This window comes from Staurois parvus, unplaced genomic scaffold, assembly GCF_062004578.1.
Source record: "Staurois parvus isolate SC_StPar_1 unplaced genomic scaffold, SC_StPar_1.0 ptg001530l, whole genome shotgun sequence".
NCBI classification, from domain to species: domain Eukaryota; kingdom Metazoa; phylum Chordata; class Amphibia; order Anura; family Ranidae; genus Staurois; species Staurois parvus.
The window spans coordinates 251,205-271,153 of NW_028319326.1; the positions used below are offsets into that span (position 1 = coordinate 251,205).

Below are 19,949 nucleotides of genomic sequence, written 5' to 3' on the forward strand. Positions count from 1 at the left end.
TATATAACAAATATTTTCAAAAATTGTTTTTTTTAAATATATTCTTCAGAATTTTTTTAACATATAAGAAAGTCATTTTAACATATGTTTTTACATATAGTTGTAAATGCATTCCAAAAAAATGTAGATTAAATGTATTTTTAAAGACATACAGTACATTTTAAAATTGTATTTTTAAACTTCTTTTGCATATATTTTGTAATATATAAAAAAAGCATTTCAACATACAGTGTGTGTATATATATATATATATATATATATATATATATATATATATATATATACACATTGAATACTGCCAAAAATGTAGTATTTCGAATATACAGTATATACATATATATATATTGTGTATATATATATATATATATATATACTGTATGTTAAAGTGCATCTTTTCTAAATTACAACATATATGACAAATACTTTCAAAAAACATTTTTTTAAATATATCTTCAGATTTTTTTTAACATATAAAAAAGTTATTTAACATATGTTTTTACATATATTTGTAAATGTATTCCAAAAATGTAGATTAAATGCATTAAAGACATACAGTACATATATATATATATATATATATATATATATACATATATATATATATATATACACACACACACATATATATATATATGTAAATATATATGTATATATGTATGTATATATATGTATATATGTATTTATTTATATATATATGTGTGTATATATATATATATATATATATATTGAAATACATTGAATACTGCCAAAATTGTAGTATTTAAAATATTTGTCAATATATTTGGGAAGAATATTTTTAAAATATATTTAACATATATTTTTCCTCCACATGGGTTAACACCATCTTTATATTTAAAGTTTTATTATTCGATTGTCTGGTTTTATAAAAGCCTAGATAAGAACCAGATAAGGTGACAACGTATACAATGGCCATCTTGGCACACACACTACATCGGTTACAAGGGTGATACAAGTCAACGCACCGTAATTCTGAAGCTGGAAAAACACCCACTGTGTTTCTTCCTTATCATCGACAGCCTCTATACGCCAATACCCGAGCTGTGATTGACTAGATGTAGTGAAGCTCACTGACAGGACACCATTGACTTGTGTGGGATTCAGAATTTGATTAATGGGGATTCCATTTGGGTCCTGCAGAAATAAATGAAGCATGGAAGACATTGCTTGATTATAGGAATTTTGTATGTATACATTCTTTATATTTCTGCTGGATAATCCACACATGGGCTATGATCCATGGAAGGATAAAACAATCCCTATCCTAAGGCGGCGAGATGCTGATTTCTTTATAACAATTATTATTATGCAGGGAAGGTACCATTTCACTTCATGTGCAACATAAATGTAAAGCATGTGGACCCACAAAGAACTCCGATAGTTGGACCGCACAGTGAGAGGATGGGAAAGTAAGAGCAGGGGGTTGTACTTCGAATCTGGATTTACAAAAATTGTAAAAACACAAATGGGATCCCCTATGAATTCAATTAATATATAAATATATAATATGCCGACTCACCCAACTCGCAGGGCGGTGTCCTCAGGACCAAAATATGCAGGAGTAATAGAGACCCGTGAATAAAGATCTCACTGGAAAAGACGTTGTTTTGAGGACTTCTTTTCCAGTGACTTCTTTACTCACGGGTCTCTATTATTACGGAATCCAGATTTAAAAAGCATCCATGAACCCCCCCCAATAATGAATCTTTAAAGGAATATATGGTGGTTTTGTGCTTTAGTACGAGGTACTTTAATGGGGACTGTGATATGATCGGGAGACTCTGATGGGGATCCTAATGCAACTCTAATGCAAGATGGGACTACTTGATGATTCCTTGATATAATGGGAACTCTGATGTACAGGAGACTCTGATAGACTCCTAGACCTAGGACTCTAATGGGGGCCCTGTTGTAAATTGTGACTCTGATTTGGGAGATGGAAGTACAGATGGAAACCCTAATGTAAGGGGAGGACCCTGATGTAAGGAAAGATTCTGATGGGGACCTTGATGTAAATGGGGCTCATATGAAGACCCAAATGTAAGGAGGGTCCCTGATGTAGCAGAAGACTCTGATGTAAAGATGTCCCTGATGGGGACCTTGATGTACGGGGGCACTCTAATGGTGGCCTTGTTGTAAATTGGGACTCTGATTTTGGGGTGGGGGGAGTATGGATGGGAACCCTAATGTAAGGGGGGGACCCTGATGTAAGGAAAGATTCTGATGGGGACCTTGATGTAAATGGGGCTCATATGAAGACCCAAATGTAAGGAGGAACCCTGATGTAGCAAAAGACTCTGATGTAAGGATGTCTCTGATGGGGACCTTGATATATGGGAGGACTCTAATGGTGGCCCTGTTGTAAATTGGGACTCTGATTTTGGGGGGGGGGAGTACGGATGTTAACCCTAATGTAAGGGGGGGACCCTGATGTAAGGAAAGATTCTGATGTTCATATGAAGACCCAGATGTAAGAAGGGACCCTGATGTAGCAGAATACTCTGATGTAAGGACGTCCCTGATGGGGACCTTGATGTATGGGGGGACTCTAATGGAGGCCCTGTTGTAAATTGGGACTCCTATTTGGGGGTGGAAGTATGGATGTTAACCCTAATGTAAGGGGGGGACCCTAATGTAAGGAAAGATTCTGATGGGGACCTTGATGTAAATGGGGCTCATATGAAGACACAAATGTAAGGAGGGACCCTGATGTAGCAGAAGACTCTGATATAAGGATGTCCCTGATGGGGACCTTGATGTATGGGGGGACTCTAATGGGGGCCCTGCTGTAAATTGGGACTCTGATTTGGGGTGGGGGGAGTACGGATGGGAACCCTAATGTAAGGGGGGGACCCTGATGTAAGGAAAGATTCTGATGGGGACCTTGATGTAAATGGGGCTCATATGAAGACCCAAATGTAAGGAGGGACCCTGATGTAGCAGAAGACTCTGATGTAAGGATGTCCCTGATGGGGACCTTGATGTATGGGGGGACTCTAATGGGGACCCTGATGTCATGGGGACAAATACCAAAAAGTATATTAAAAAATACAAATAAAATCAAAAATTAAATACATTAAAAAGAAACTACCCTAAATACAAAAATACACAAGGCCAGCGGGCCAAACCTGGGCCACCATTTCATGTGGTCCTCGCACCTCCTGCAGCTGCGGCACTCTCCTTTGCTTCCACCCCCCAACTTGTCTAGGCTGTCGGCAGCAGAGAGGAGAACAGAAATCCTCCTCCAGATCCTGCACTTCTCCTTGAAGCCACAGAGAGGCTTATCTCTGCCTTTTCCCCCCCAACTTCAGCGGTCAGCAGCAGAGAAGAGGACAGAACTCCTCCTGCTCATCCTGCACCTATCTGTGCAGCTACAGTACCCCCCAGGGGCGGACTGAAAACTCATGGGGCCCCCGGGCAATAGGGGATCATGGGGCCCCTGTGTCCTTGCCCAAACTCAAAAAAGCCTACGAAAAAGATACCAGGGGCATCCCATGGGGCCTCCTACTGACCCCGGGCCCTCGGGCAGTGCCCGAGTTTCCAAATGGTCAGTCCGCCCCTGGTACCCCCTCATCTCCACCTTCTCTAGTCTCAGCATTCAGCAGCTGACTTCAGCCCTCTTCTGGACCCCCCATCCAGACCCTGCACTTTCTGCTTCCCAGCACCACCCCCAGCTATTTCTTTGCAGCGCCACAAGATAGGGAGGTGCACTGTGATGTAAGGGAGGGAGAGGGGCACTTAACTTCTGATCGTGTGGGGGTTCTTGGCATCTGATGTTAGGGGGGACCAGGGGCGGACTGACCATTTGGGCTCTCGGGCACTGCCCGAGGACCCAGGGTCAGTAGGGGGCCCCATAAGATGCCCCTGGTACCTTTCATAGGCTTTTCTGGGAGTGGTTTGAGTGTGGGTGAGGACACAGGGGCCCCATGATCCCTTATTGCCCGGGGCCCCATGAGTTGTCAGTCCCCCCCTGGGGGGAACTGGTGTATTTGCTCTGGACATCTAAATCGCTTTGAGGACCACCATAATGCTGATGAGGCCCACAATGAAATTGAGTTTGACACCCCTTTTCTAACCCATGAGAAAAGATTAAATCTTTCCAGTTCAAACAACACTATTATCATAGCAAATGGACCAATCATCTTACACAAGGCTAGGCTTACCACAAGTAAAACTTTTGTGAACTGTAAAAAAAGAAAGGAAAGATAATCAAAAAGTGGTAAATAAATAAATGGTTTATTTTTTTAAACATTGCTTATACACACACAATAGTTGAAGCACACCATTTAGCTACACACATGTACCCCTCCCCCCCCCTCCTTCAATAACCACTCGCCCTCCTGAGGATTTACCCCCCTTCCTGACCAGGCCATTTTTGCCTGCAATACTTTAACTGGCAATTAGGTGGTCATGCAGCACTGCACCCAAATTAAATTTACATCCTTTTTTCCCACTAATTGAACTTTCTTTCGGTGGTATTTGATCACCTGTGCGTTTTTTATTTTTTGCGCTATACAATGAAAAGAACGACAATTTGAGAAAAAAACAACATTTTGGAATTTTTGCTATTCAACATTTCCAGTAAAAAAATACAAAATAATACAATACAATAAAAAATACAAAAAATCTAATTTTGTCATCAATTTAGGCCAACGTGTATTCCTCTCCATGTCTTTCCTAAAAATAAATCCCGATACGTGTAAATTAATTGGTTTATGTGAAATTATAGCATTTACAAATGGTGGTATAGATACTGGGATTTTTTTTTTCCTACTAGTAATGGCGGCTATTAGCAACTTATAGCAGGACTGCTATATATTTAAAAAATATTTTAAAAATATATATTTTTCAAATATATTCTTCAGATTGCTTTTAACATATAAAGTCATTTTAACATATATTTTTACATATATTTGTAAATGCATTCCAGAAATGTAGATTTGTATTTTTAAAGACATACAGTATATTTGAAATTAATTTTTAATGTGTGTGTATATATATATATATATATATACATATATACACACTGTATATGTGTGTATATATATATATATATATATATATATATATAAAATATATGTGTGTGTGTGTATGTATGTACAGTTGCAAGAAAAAGTATGTGAACCCCTTGGGATTTTGTGGAGTTTTGCATGAATTGGGCATAAAATGTGCTCTGAACGTCATCTAAGTCACAACAATAGAAGAACACAGTCTGCTGAACATAATACTACACAAACATTAGATGTTGCCATGGTTTAATTGCACATAACATGTAAACATTCACAGTGCAGGGAGGAAAAAGTATGTGAACCTTTGATTTAATAACTGATTGACCCTCCTTTGGCAGCAATAACCTCAACCAAACGTTTCCTGTAGTTGCAGATCAGACCTGCACAACGATCTGGAGTAATTTTGGACCACTCCTCTTCACAAAATTGTTTCAGTGTAGAAATATTCTTGGGATGTCTGGTGTGAATCGCTCTCTTAAGGTCATGCCACAGCATTTCAATCGGGTTGAGGTCAGGACTCTGACTGGGCCACTCCAGAAGGCATATTCTGTGCTGTGGCAGCCATTGTTTTGAAGAATTACTTGTATGCTTTGGGTCATTGTCCTGTTGCATCACCCATCCTCTGCGGAGCTTCAGTTGGCGGACAGATGGTCGTACGGTTTCCTGCAAAATGTCTTGATAAACTCTGGAATTTATTTTCCCATCAATGACAACAATCCGTCCAGCCCTGAGGCAGCAAAGCAGCCCCAAACCACGATGCTCCCTCCGCCATGTTTTACAGTGGGGATGAGGTTTTGATGTTGGTGTGCTGGGCCTTTTTTTCTCCTCACATAGTGTTGTGTGTTCTTCCCAAACAACTCAATCTTGGTTTCATCTGTCCACAGTATATTTTGCCAGTAGTGCTGTGGAACATCCAGGTGCTCTTTTGCAAACTTCAAACGTGCTACAATATTCTTTTTGGACAGCAATGGCTTCCTCCGTGGTGTCCTCCCATGTACTCCATTCTTGTTTCATGTTTTCCTTATTGTAGATGTGTCAACAAAAATGTTAGCATGTGCCAGAGATTTCTGTAGGTCTTTAGCTGACACTCTGGTATTCTTCTTTACCTCATGCAGCATTCTGCGCTGTGCTCTTGCAGTCATTTTTATAGGACGACCATGCCTAGGGAGAGTAGCAACAGTGCTAAACTTTCTCCATTTGTAGACAGTCTGTCTTACCATGGACACATGAACATCAAGGCTTTTGGAGATACTTTTGTAACCCTTTCCAGCTTCATGCAAGTCAACAATTCTTGATCATAGGTCTTCTGAGAGCTCTTTTCTGCGAGGCATGGTTCACATCAGAGAGTGCTTCTTGAAACCAGTAAACCCAAAACAGGTGTGTGTTTTTTAAGGGCAGGACAGCTGTCAGCAACACATCCAATATCATCACACTGATTGGAGTCAAGGTTGGCTCACTCCTGGCTCCAATTAGCTCTGGGAGAAGTCATTAAGCTAGGGCCTCACATACTTTTTCCTCCCTGCACTGTGAAAGTTTACATGTTATGTGCAATTAAACCATGGCAACATCTAATGTTTGTGTAGTATTATGTTCAGCAGACTGTGTTCTTCTATTGTTGTGACTTAGATGACGTTCAGAGCACATTTTATGCCCAATTCATGCAAAACTCCACGTAATCCCAAGGGGTTCACATACTTTTTCTTGCAACTGTATGTGTGTATATATATGTGTGTGTGTATGTATATATAAATATATATATATGTATGTGTATGTATATGTATGTGTGTGCGTATATATTTATTGAAATGTATTTTGAAATATATTGAATATGGCCAAAATTGTAGCATTTCAAATATATGGCAATATATTTGGGAAGAATATTTTTAAAATATATTTCAAATATATTTTTCTTCCAGATGGGAAGTCAGCTCCATAAAGATATTCAATGAGTTTGTTGTTTAGGAACTCAAGTGTCCTACACAGAGCCCTGACCTCAACCCTACTGAACACCTTTGGGATGAATTGGACTGCCAATTGGGAGCTAGGTCTTCTCATCCAAATTACAAATGGCCTTTTTCTGCTAAATGGGCACAAATGCCCACAGACACTTTCCAAATTCTTGCGTAAAGCCTTCCCAGTAGACTGGAGGCAGTTATAGCTGCAAAGGCAGAGGCAACACCAAATTAATGGCTGTAGTTTTGGAAATAAGATTTCCAGCAAGCTCATATACTAGACATGTGCACAGCGGAAATTTTCATAGAGTTTGGGATGCATTCGTTCATTGAAGAATTTTCTTTTGTCCTATTCGTCAACCAATTCACTTTCGGCATTCGTTTCGTATATTCGTTGGCCCAAGTGGATTTGAAAACATTTTTTCAGAAGATTGCTAGATATTAGTTTTTGAATTCGATATTTCAGGAGGATTTGATATTCATGTATCAAAACTATTAAGAAGGATTTGATATTTATGAACGCAACGGAATAAATAATGCAAAATTCGGCAGCCCAGAATTTTTCCAAACATAAGAATTGCGTTAGACTGTGGAACTGAACGGACTGACTGTGGCAATTACAAATTCACAAACTGACTTGAATCTGAAACATTAAAAAGTCTCTTACATTTTTTACAACTTGCATCATGTTTTCGTCATAACATGTCATCAACAATTGTACTGTGAAAAAAGAACAGAGTGTTAAAGGGACGTCTGGCATGTATCATATATAAATTGTCTCCATTTTGGATAAAGCTTGGAAAGGTTTGAGTTAGAATTTCGGAATTAAAAATATGGAACAAAAAACTCAAAGCTGAGAGAGCGTCTCACAATGTGTATTAGAAGCTGCAGCAAGTCAGATAGAGTCCGTCTCATTTCCTGGATGAAGGACTTCTAGCATCTTCTAGACTGGAGGGTCGGCAACCATCGATCACAATCCACCTGAGTTCTCAAGCCGAGAAGCATTCCAAGCCAGTTCTAGGCTGATGAATTCCCTGCCCTGCAGCACGCCCTTTTCATGTGCAACTGCGGGGCAGGGAATGCATTGGATTTGCTGTCAGCTAGTTTGGGCGCTTTCAAGTGGGTTGCATCATGTGACCAGAGAGGCAGATCAGAGCACCAAAGCAGGTAGCTGTGCCACAGCAGCCCTCCTGACCCTCCAAACCCCCAGTACTATACCCTACTGATCCCCCTGTACTACGCCCTCCTTACCCCCCATACCATGCCCTTCAGACCCCCCGTATCATGCCCTCCAGACCCAACTGTACCAGGTCCTCCTGACCCCTCTGCACTGTGCCTTCCTGACCCCCTATACCATGCCCTCTAGACCCACCTGTACCACATCCTCTTGACCTCTCTGCACTGTGCTCTCCTGACCCCCCTGTACTATGCCCTCCAGACCCCCCTGTATCATGCTCTCCAGAGCCCCCTGTGCTGTGCCCTCCAGACCCCCCTGTACCATGCCCTCCAAACCCCTCTGTACCATGCCCTCCACAGGCCCCTGTGCTGTGCCCTCCAGACCCCCCTGTACCATTGCCCTCCAGACCCTCTTGAGTGGTGCCCTCCAGAACGTCTTGTACCATGCCCTCCAGACCCTCCTGTGCAGTGCCTTGCAGACCCCCTGTACCATGCCCTCCAGACCCCCCTGTACCATGCCCTCCACAGGCCCCTGCGCTGTGCCCTCCAGACCCCCCTGCACCATTGCCCTCCAGACCCTCCTGTGTGGTGCCCTCCAGAACGTCTTGTACCATGCCCTCCAGACCCTCCTGTGCAGTGCCCTGCAGACCCCCTGTACCATGCCCTCCAGACCCCCCTGTACCATGCCCTCCAGACCCCCTGTACCATGCCCTCCAGACCTGCTTGTGCTGTGCCCACCTGTACAGTACCATTCTCTCCAGACCCATCTGAGCTGTGCCTTTCTGCCCCCCCCCCCCACTTTACACTGCCTTGTTGACCCCCTGCCCCTTGTACTGTAGAAGCCCTATAACTGACCTCTGTACACTGCCTTACCCACTACTGAACTTTGAGACCTTGATAGTTATTTACCCTGGTAATCTTTGATCTCTTCCATGTTGTCATGCTAGATCTCCACCTCTCAAATATTGTCTACCCCTGTTCTATACCTTTCCTCCCCAACCTGTGTGTCCCTGGCCTGTCCCTTTCATTTGTTAGATTTCAGTTCTTGCGATCATTAAGGCTCAGCATCACAGATGGGCGTTACCTAGGGCAATCTGTATGCAAATACAGCCTTAGGAACACCCACTCCTTCAGACTGGCACCCACCCATCAAGACATTTTGATATTCCTTAATTCTTCCCAAGAGGTAGCCCACTGCTTGCATCAGGGCCAAGGGCCTGAAAGGAGTACTAAGGTGCCTGCTGGCCGCTCCCACCATCCATGATCTGTCTGCATAACATACGACCCAGTGATGACATCACTGGGACAAAAATAAGGTATGTAATGAAAACAGAAATTATTTTTGAAAAATGTTATATTATAATATATTTAATTTTACTTCACTCCCCCGATTCTGTTTACCCCAGGGAATACGGAAAAATAACCTGTACTTTGTGGGATCAGGATCACATGACTCAATTATTATTATTATACAGGACTTATATAGCACCGACAGTTTGCTCAGCACTTTACATTATAGTGGGAGACAATACAGTTCAATACAAGAGGGATTAGAGGGCCCTCAAATAAAGTTGATGTTACTCGTGAGCCAAAATGTGATACTGCCCTTGTGCAATAAATAAATTTAACAAACTAATACATCAAATTATGGTGCATCAACACTTTACACAATACTCATTATCTGTGCAAAACATGAACTATATAAAGAATTTATGTATATCTCTAGATACATATATAGGTGCCGCGCTCCATAATATACAATTAAACTCGCATACAAGTGATCATATAAATAATAATGTGAAAAATTTACGTGCTTCAAACCAGTGCAACATATAGTGCTTATCAAAATAATACTACTCAAAAAATAACTTCATAAATAGTCCTCTTTTGTGCTTTATATCTTTTCGGTGACAAATACAGTGTTTGTGCCACACTCCCCGTGCTCTATAGATAGGTGTGCGCTCACCTCCTTAATTAGCCAAAAATGGCTAACAACACTTTTTGTCCTATCAGGACAGAGTGGAAATCTTCATATTATATATGTGTTTCCATCCATGCTGTGGGTAACCTTTTTCCTGCCACCAGAGGTCTCCCTTATTCCTCCTTCCACACTTGAGCCTCAATGGATGGTTAGAGATGGTTTAGGTGGTATTTCCTGTTACCATTACCATGTCAGAAAAGCTGACAGCCAGCCCTCCAGTCTGAGTCCTCCTGGGGTGTTCCCCTTCCTAATCTGGCAGACTGACTCGGTGAGGGATGAAGGAGTTGCCCGAACTGGGAGATTCCTTCATCCCTCATCCCATGCAGGCCAAAACAACAGGTACACTTGAAATCCAGCACCAGGACACCATATGTTCATCTTTCTTCGCCCTCTGCCATTCATATTAATACCAGGAAATATTGGGTATTGGGAGTATGAGACTCACTCTTCTTTTGACAGAACAGCACTAATGCTTATTAATTGGCAATTTAGACACCCAGCACTTGGGGCAGGGAGAGAATTTTTAGCCCTGTTTACACTCAGCATCATTCATCCCACTTCCTGTAAGCCCAGGGTGTCATTGACACATACCCCTTGGAGGTAAAGCATCACCCCAGGTAGGACTCGCAGTACAATGCTGCAAATAATGCGATGGATGTTAATGACCTCCTGACCCTCCTGTACCATGCCCTCCTGATCCCCCTTTACCATGCCCTCCATACCCCCCTATACCATGCCCTTCAGACCCCCCGTACCATGCCCTCCAGACCCAACTGTACAATGCCCTCCTGATCCCCCTGTACCATGCCCTCCATACCCCCCTATACCATGCCCTTCAGACCCCATACCATGCCCTCCAGACCCAACTGTACCAGGTCCTCCTGACCCCTCTGCACTGTGCCTTCCTGACCCTGTATACCATGCCCTCTAGACCCACCTGTACCACGTCCTCTTGACCTCTCTGCACTGTGCTCTCCTGACCCCCTTGTATTATGCCATCTAGACCCCCCTGTACTTTGCCCTCCAAACCCCCCTGTATCATGCTGTCCAGAGCCCCCTGCGCTGTGCCCTCCAGACCCCCCCTGTACCATGCCCTCCAAAGCCCTCTGTACCATGCAATCCACAGGCCAAGAGAGAATTCTCAGCCCTGTGTACACTCAGCATCATTCATCCCACTTCCTGTAAGCCCAGGGTGTCATTGACACACACACACCCCTTGCCCTTGCAGGTAAAGCATCACCCCAGGTAGGACTCGCAGTACAATGCTGCAAATGATGCGATGGATGTTAATGACCTCCTGACCCTCCTGTACCATGCCCTCCTGATCCCCCTGTACCATGCCCTCCATACCCCCCTATAACATGCCCTTCAGTCCCCCCGTACCATGCCCTCCAGACCCAACTGTACCAGGTCCTCCTGACCCCCCTGCACTGTGCCTTCCTGACACCCTATACCATGCCCTCTAGACCAACCTGTACCATGCCCTCCATACCCCCCTATACCATGCCCTTCAGACCCCCCGTATCATGCCCTCCAGACCCAACTGTACCAGGTCCTCCTGACCCCCCTGCACTGTGCCTTCCTGACGCCCTATACCATGCCCTCTAGACCAACCTGACCTCTCTGCACTGTGCTCTCCTGACCCCCTTGTACCATGCCATCCAGACCCCCCTGTACCATGCCCTCTAGACCCCCCTGTATCATGCCATCCAGACCCCCCTGTACCATGCCATCCAGACCCCCCTGTACCATGCCCTCTAGACCCCCCTGTATCATGCTGTCCAGAGCCCCCTGCGCTGTGCCCTCCAGACCCCCCCTGTGCCATGCCCTCCAAAGCCCTCTGTACCATGCAATCCACAGGCCAAGAGAGAATTCTCAGCCCTGTGTACACTCAGCATCATTCATCCCACTTCCTGTAAGCCCAGGGTGTCATTAACACACACCCCTTGGAGGTAAAGCATCACCCCAGGTAGGACTCCCAGTACAATGCTGCAAATGATGTGATGGATGTCAATGACCTCCTGACCCTCCTGTACCATGCCCTCCTGATCCCCCTGTACCATGCCCTCCATACCCCCCTATACCATGCCCTTCAGACCCCCCGTACCATGCCCTCCAGACCCAACTGTACCAGGTCCTCCTGACCCCTCTGCACTGTGCCTTCCTGACCCCCTATACCATGCCCTCTAGACCCACCTGTACCACATCCTCTTGACCTCTCTGCACTGTGCTCTCCTGACCCCCTTGTACCATGCCCTCCAGACCCCCCTGTACCATGCCCTCCAGACCCCCCTGTATCAGGCTGTCCAGAGCCCCCTGCGCTGTGCCCTCCAGACCCCACCTGTACAATGCCCTCCAAAGCCCTCTGTACCATGCCCTCCACTGGCCAAGAGAGAATTCTCAGCCCTGTGTACACTCAGCATCATTCATCCCACTTCCTGTAAGCCCAGGGTGTCATTGACACACACCCCTTGGAGGTAAAGCATCACCCCAGGTAGGACTCGCAGTACAATGCTGCAAATAAAGCAATGGATGTCAATGACCTGTTTTTTCACAACCAATTGTCATTTTATGTTATATAGAGTAAATTACCATTTTAGTCTGTGGATGGCTATATGTCTTCTTATAACTGATAAAAAATTATAATAATAAAAATATAAAATAGATTTTGGGGAGGTCTGACCATCCCTCGTTTCCTTTGCACTTACTTGTATCCCCTCGGTTGTACATCAGTTTGTCTTTCTGAGCCAAGCAGGCTGAACGTGGGACATCAATTACAGCAGCTTTTCGATCCGCCACATTAACCTCATCACTAGCAGCCGAAAAAGTGAAAAAAACAGTCGTCTCCTTATCAACTATTGGCACCTTAAGAAGAAGAAATGAGAGGTTCTGTAAATATCTTGGATATTTATATAGTGAGTTATATGGTAACCACCACTTGTTTCAAATCTGGAAACCTGTCTGGGGCCAAATTTCACCAGCGTTGAATGTTCTGTCCTGGTCAAGTCCAACAATGTCCTGCAAATTTGGCATTTAGGTCTGACTGACCCAGTTGACTAAAATCTATCTAATACTCTGAAAGTATCAGCACCCAATCCAATGGAAGGCATGGGTAAAGAAACAGAGAAGAAGACCTGCATAAGAAGGCTCTGACAGACGCAAACACGCCCTAACCTGACTACCATGGGTGGACTGACAACTCATGGGGCCCACGGGCAATAGGGGATCATGGGGACCCTGTGTCCTTGCCCACACTCAAAAAAGCCTATAAAAAAGGTATCAGGGGCATTTCATGGGGCCCCCTACTGACCCCAGGCTCTCGGGCAGTGCCCGAGTGCTTGAATGGTCAGTCCGCCCCTGCTGACTACCATACGTATACTGGGCATATGGGCTGGGGATGGTTGTCCCCATTTGATCTCACACAAATATTTTATTCCTGAGCAAAACCCAGGGCAGGAGCCACTGAGTAGGGAACATACTTTAAACCATTGGATTAGACCAGAGGTCTTCAAACTTCCTAAACAAAGGACCAGTTTACTGGTCTTCAGACTTTGGGGGCCATGTCTGGGCCATGTCACATAGGTGAACTTGTTGACAGCAACAGGATCACTTTGGCCAGGCTTACTTTTCCAATGTGTTAACATGCATTGTGTTAGCCTATCCTAGCACTGCCAAAAACACACCTGATCCATTTTTGGGAATGCAACGTAGCTATGCATTGTGCTGCCATGCAGTGCAGATGGGTTGCCGCAGTGCTCTGCGGTGGCTTTCAAAATGGATGGCACTACAGCTCACTTGTGTTACGCCAATGTGATGGGCTGAATCCAGCCTAAGGGACCACTTACTTGTCAGAGATGCTCATTATCTAGATGGAAGAATGAGATTTCACACCCTTGCTGGCAACGGATATTTGTTAGTGTACCAGGCTACTTGGGGAGGGATTCCATAATGGTAAGTTGTTGATTTTCCTGAAAATGGCTCCAAACAGCACCCCATAGACCAGATGCAGCCCTTTCCTTGCCTTTACACAACCCTTGGGGTACTATTCCTCTCACTGCTAAGAGGCAATACCAGGGGCCGACTGACAATTCATGGGGCCCCCTGGCAATAGGGGATTATGGGGCCCCTGTGTCCTTGCCCAAACTCAAAAAAGCCTATGAAAAAGGTACCAGGGGCATCTCATGGGGCCCCCTACTGACCCCGGGTCCTCGGGCAGTGCCCGAGTTTCCAAATGGTCAGTCCGCCCCTGGGCACTACTCCTCCCACTGCTATCAGGCACTATTCCTCCCACTGACACCAAAAATCAGGCACTATTCCTCTCACTGACACCAAAAATCAGGCACCATTCCTTCTACTAACACCAACATTGGGGCCTAATTTCTCCCCCTGAAATTAACTATAGAACACTGTAACTCCCACTAAAACTAAAGATGGGGCATTTTTCCTTGCAACTATAGCATCGATGGCGCTAGTCCTCCCACTTACACCCATGCTGAGGCACCATTCTTTTCACTGACACCAATGCTGGGGCATCATTCCTTCCACTGACACCAATATAAAGCAATATTCCTTCACTGATTCCAATGCTGGGACACTATTCTGCCCACTGACACCAATGTTGAGGCACTATTCCACCCACTGACACCAACAATGGGACTTAATAAATTAAGCATTTTCCACTCCCACTGGTCACAGTTTGGCCCCCCCAAAGTCTGAAGACCAGTAAACTGGTCCTTTGTTTAGGAAGTTTGAAGACCTCTGGTCTAATGCAATGGTTTAAAGTATGTTCCCTACTCAGTGGCACCTGCCATGGGGGTGCTGAGCCTATACCATCAATGAGCACTATTCCTCCCACTAATACCAATGATGGGGCACTATTCCTTCCACTGACACCAATGATGGGACACTATTCCTCCCACTAATAACAATGATGGGGCATTATTCCTCCCACTGATACCAATGATGGGGCACTTTTCTTCCCACTGATACCAATGATGGGGCACTATTCCTCTCACTGATACCAATGATGGGGCACTATTCCTCCCACTAATAACAATGATGGGGCACTATTCCTCCCACTGACACCAATGATGGGGCACTATTCCTCCCACTGACACCAATGATGGGGCACTATTCCTCCCACTGACACCAATGATGGGGCACTATTCCTCCCACTGATACCAATGATGGGGCACTATTCCTCCCACTGATACCAATGATGGGGCACTATTCCTCCCACTGATACCAATGATGGGACACTATTCCTTCCACTGACACCAATGATGGGGCACTATTCCTCCCACTGATACCAATGATGGGGCACTTTTCTTCCCACTGACAACAATGATGGGGCACTATTCCTCCCACTAATAACAATGATGGGGCACTATTCCCCCCACTCACACCAATGATGGGGCAGTATTCCTCCCACTGATACCAATGATAGGGCACTATTCCTCCCACTGACACCAATGATGGGACACTATTCCTCCCACTGATACCAATGATGGGGCACTATTCCTCCCACTGACACCAATGATGGGGCACTATTCCTCCCACTGACACCAATGATGGGGCACTATTCCTCCCACTGATACCAATGATGGGGCACTATTCCTCCCACTGATACCAATGATGGGGCACTATTCCTCCCACTGACACCAATGATGGGGCACTATTCCTCCCACTGACACCAATGATGAGGCACTATTCCTCCCACTGAAACCAATGATGAGGCACTATTCCTCCCACTGATACCAATGATGAGGCACTATTCCGACCACTGACACCAACAAAGGGGCACTATTAATGTAGCATTTTTCACACCCACTGCTCACAGTTTGGCCCCCCAAACATCTGAAGACCAGTAAACCGGCCCTTTGTTTAGAAGGTTTGGAGACCCCTGATCTAATCCAATGGCTTAAGGTATGTTCCTTACTCGGCAGCACCCGACATGGAGGTGCTGAGCCCACAGGTGGGATAGCAAAGCCTGGGAAACATATATATAATGTACACTCTCTGGGGTGTAGTAGCACTGTAGTGGCGTAGTGTTGGGTGCCTCCTGTGGTGTCAGTTTGATGAGGGGGTGAGGATATCTGTAGACTTATATGGCTACATTGCTCAGGTTTCGCCCGCTTTCTCTCAGGCGGGTAGGAACCTTCAGAAGGGTAGAACGAGAAGTCATTCTGCAGTTACACACTGAGCATGGCAGCTAGGGTAGATTTATCCAGGCTGCCATTGAGTGTGTGGACCAGGGAGGAAGAGGACTTATAGAGGGAAGAATACACCACACTACAGTCCACCACATGATTCAAGTAACCTTACCTTCTGGAATGAAAGAAACATCCGGGCCATCCCCGCACCCTCCAGAAGTGTGCAGCCTCCCCGGGTCCTCACCAGGTCCCCATGCTGCCCCCCTGAAAACTGCCGCCCTAGGCAAATGCCTTGTTTGCCTCACAGTAAATATGCCGCGGATCCCCTTCCAAATCCCCTGACAGACACACTTTATTGCAGGACAATGTTGCAGGACATTCACGCTCCCTTACCGGTGGGACTCTAAATGGTGGGATTGAACAAAGGATAAAGCAGAACATTGAGCTTTTACAGCTGGATGGACATGACTTACAGTGAATTCAGTGCAGCTGTAATGATCAGAGGTGTTTGATTTGCTGAAAATGAGCAACTGTACAGAAAAATATTCCACAGCAACCGAGAAAGCAACGGGCACTTCACTCTTCAGCCATGTGCAGACTGTGCCTTGGGATCCGCTTGTCAGTTTGAATGGTACAATCATCATATAGTCGCATTTGGGTCCTGGGACTACAGTGCTGTAATGAGAATGGGAAATGTTAGCATGCCCAAAAAGATTCCCACTTGGTCATGTTTTACAAAATATTTTTTTTTTCAGTACGGTGCTGAGAAAATGGCAGTTAGTCATCCAGGGAGCAAAATGTGAATCTTGCCTTAAAGTGGCCGTAAACCTCAGACATGAAATATGAGCAAATCATATCCCTCTATAACAGTGGTTCTCAACCTTCCTAATGCCTTTAATGCAGTTCCACATGTTATGGTGACCCCCCAACCATAAAATTATTTACCCAGTAATTATAATTCATGTGTCGTTTTACCTTCAATACGGCTGCTTTCAACACAGTAACTGCTCTGGACACATCAGAAATATGTGTTTTCCGATGGTCTAAGGCGACCCCTGTGAAAGGGTCGTTTGACCCCCAAAGGGGTCGTGACCCACAGGTTGAGAACCACTGCTCTATAGTGTGTACTTGTCTCAATTAAGAGTACTAATGCAGGCCATAGACGGGTCGAAAATCGGCCGGTTTTTTTAAAAAAATGAAAAATCGGTCGTTCAATTGGCCGACGTTACCACTAGAGATGAGCGAATTATTCAAAAATTCGATTCGGCTGATTCGCCGAATTTGCGGGAGAAATTCGATTCGATGCGAATTTATTCGCCGCGAATTTAACTTATTAAAAGGGTTTCTAGGCTTCAGAGAGCCTTTATATTAGTGCAGAACACTGTACCTTTAATTTAAATGCCCTTGGAGTCTGCTGGGGAAGAGAAATAATACTGTCAGTCAGTATGACATGCAGATGAGTGCCGTCGATCTTAGAATCACCGCACACTTCACTCATTTGGGCAGTCACGGGGCACGACGAAGAAGAAGAAGAATGAAAAGAAGAATGAAAAGAAGAAGAAGAAGAATGAAAAGAAGAAGAAGAAGAAGAATGAAAAGAAGAATGAAAAGAAGAAGAAGAAGAATGAAAAGAAGAATGAGAAGAAGAATGAAAAGAAGAAGAATGAAAAGAAGAAGAAGAAGAATGAAAAGAAGAATGAAAAGAAGAAGAAGAAGAATGAAAAGAAGAAGAAGAAGAATGAAAAGAAGATGAAAAGAAGAAGAATGAAAAGAAGAATGAAAAGAAGAAGAAGAAGAATGAAAAGAAGAAGAAGAAGAATGAAAAGAAGAATGAAAAGAAGAAGAAGAAGAAGAAGAAGAATGAAAAGAAGAATGAAAAGAAGAAGAAGAAGAATGAAAAGAAGAAGAATGAAAAGAAGAAGAAGAATGAAAAGAAGAATGAAAAGAAGAAGAATGAAAAGAAGAAGAAGAAGAATGAAAAGAAGAATGAAAAGAAGAAGAAGAAGAATGAAAAGAAGAATGAAAAGAAGAAGAATGAAAAGAAGAATGAAAAGAAGAAGAATGAAAAGAAGAAGAAGAAGAAGAATGAAAAGAAGAAGAAGAAGAATGAAAAGAAGAATGAAAAGAAGAAGAATGAAAAGAAGAATGAAAAGAAGAAGAAGAATGAAAAGAAGAAGAAGAAGAATGAAAAAAAGAAGAAGAAGAATGAAAAGAAGAAGAAGAAGAATGAAAAGAAGAAGAAGAAGAATGAAAAGAAGAAGAAGAAGAATGAAAAGAAGAATGAAAAGAAGAAGAAGAAGAATGAAAAGAAGAAGAAGAAGAATGAAAAGAAGAATGAAAAGAAGAAGAAGAAGAATGAAAAGAAGAAGAAGAATGAAAAGAAGAAGAAGAATGAAAAGAAGAATTAAAAGAAGAAGAAGAAGAATGAAAAGAAGAAGAATGAAAAGAAGAATGAAAATAAGAAGAAGAATGAAAAGAAGAAGAAGAAGAATGAAAAGAAGAATGAAAAGAAGAAGAGAGAAGAAGAAGAATGAAAAGAAGAAGAAGAATGAGAAGAAGAAGTATTCCAGTACAGCAAAAAGTGTATCTGCAGAGAGCTCCGCTATTTCTGACAGTTCTCTGACAGTTCCTTCACATGTACAGCGGTTGAAACATTGTATCTATTTATTTCCGAATAAAAACATCTGTATCCTAAATGGAAACAAATAGATACAATGTTTCAACCGCTGTAAATGAACTGTCAGAAATAGCGGAGCTCTCTGCAGTGACACTTTTGCCGGCTGATCGGGAAAAATTCGATTCGTGCACCCGAAGTTTGCTAAAATTCGGATTCGATGCGAATCGAATTTTTCCCGATATTCAAAACGAATTCCACTTTGCCTGGTTCGATTCGCTCATCTCTAGTTACCACCAACGGTAAAAAAAATCGGCCGATTTTCGTCCCATCTATGGCCGGCATTTTTACTTCTGTCTCCTTGCAGAGAGCTCCGCTATTATACAGTCATGGCCGAAATTGTTGGCACCCTTGATATTTTTCCTGAAAATCATGTATTTCTCACGAAACGTATTGCATTAACACATGTTTTGCTATACACATGTTTATTCCCTTTGTGTGTATTGGGACAAAACAAAAAAAGGGAGGAAAGAAAGCAAATTCGACATAATGTCACACAAACCTCCAAAAATGGGCTGGACAAAAGTATTGGCACCCTTTCACAACTGCGGATAAATAAGAATGTTACAAGCATGTGATGCTCCTGTAAACTCACCTGGGGCAAGTAACAGGTGTGGGCAATATAGAAATCACACCTGAAAGCAGATAAAAAGGAGAGACGTTCACTTAACCTTTGCATTGTGTGTCTGTCTGTGCCACACTAAGCATGGACAACAGAAAGAGGAGACGAGAACTGTCTGAGGACCTGAGAACCAAAATTGTGGCAAAATATCAACAATCTCAAGGTTACAAGTCCATCTCCAGAGAACTAGATTTGCCTTTGTCCACAGTGCGCAACATTATCAAGAAGTTTGCAACCCATGGCACTGTAGCTAATCTCCCTGGTCGTGGACGGATGAGGAAAATTGATGAAAGATTGCAACGCAGAATAGTCCGGATGGTGGATAAGCAGCCCCAAACATGTTCCAAAGACATTCAAGCTGTCCT

The 19,949-nt window shown here is 43.7% G+C and overlaps 1 protein-coding gene across 2 annotated transcripts in view; it reads right to left on the reverse strand.

Annotated features, from left to right (window-relative positions):
• The window catches only part of LOC149435357 (ovostatin-like), a 172,235-nt gene that overhangs the window by 138,214 nt on the left and 14,072 nt on the right, over positions 1-19,949 (reverse strand). For both annotated transcript variants that reach the window (XM_089662736.1, XM_089662735.1), the window contains exons 3-7: positions 16,762-16,963; positions 12,845-13,001; positions 7,647-7,699; positions 4,182-4,202; positions 984-1,152 (exon numbers count right to left, since the gene is read on the reverse strand). In XM_089662736.1, the coding sequence (XP_089518862.1) occupies positions 984-1,152; positions 4,182-4,202; positions 7,647-7,699; positions 12,845-13,001; positions 16,762-16,963 (602 nt within the window). The remainder of the gene's footprint in view (positions 1-983; positions 1,153-4,181; positions 4,203-7,646; positions 7,700-12,844; positions 13,002-16,761; positions 16,964-19,949) is intronic.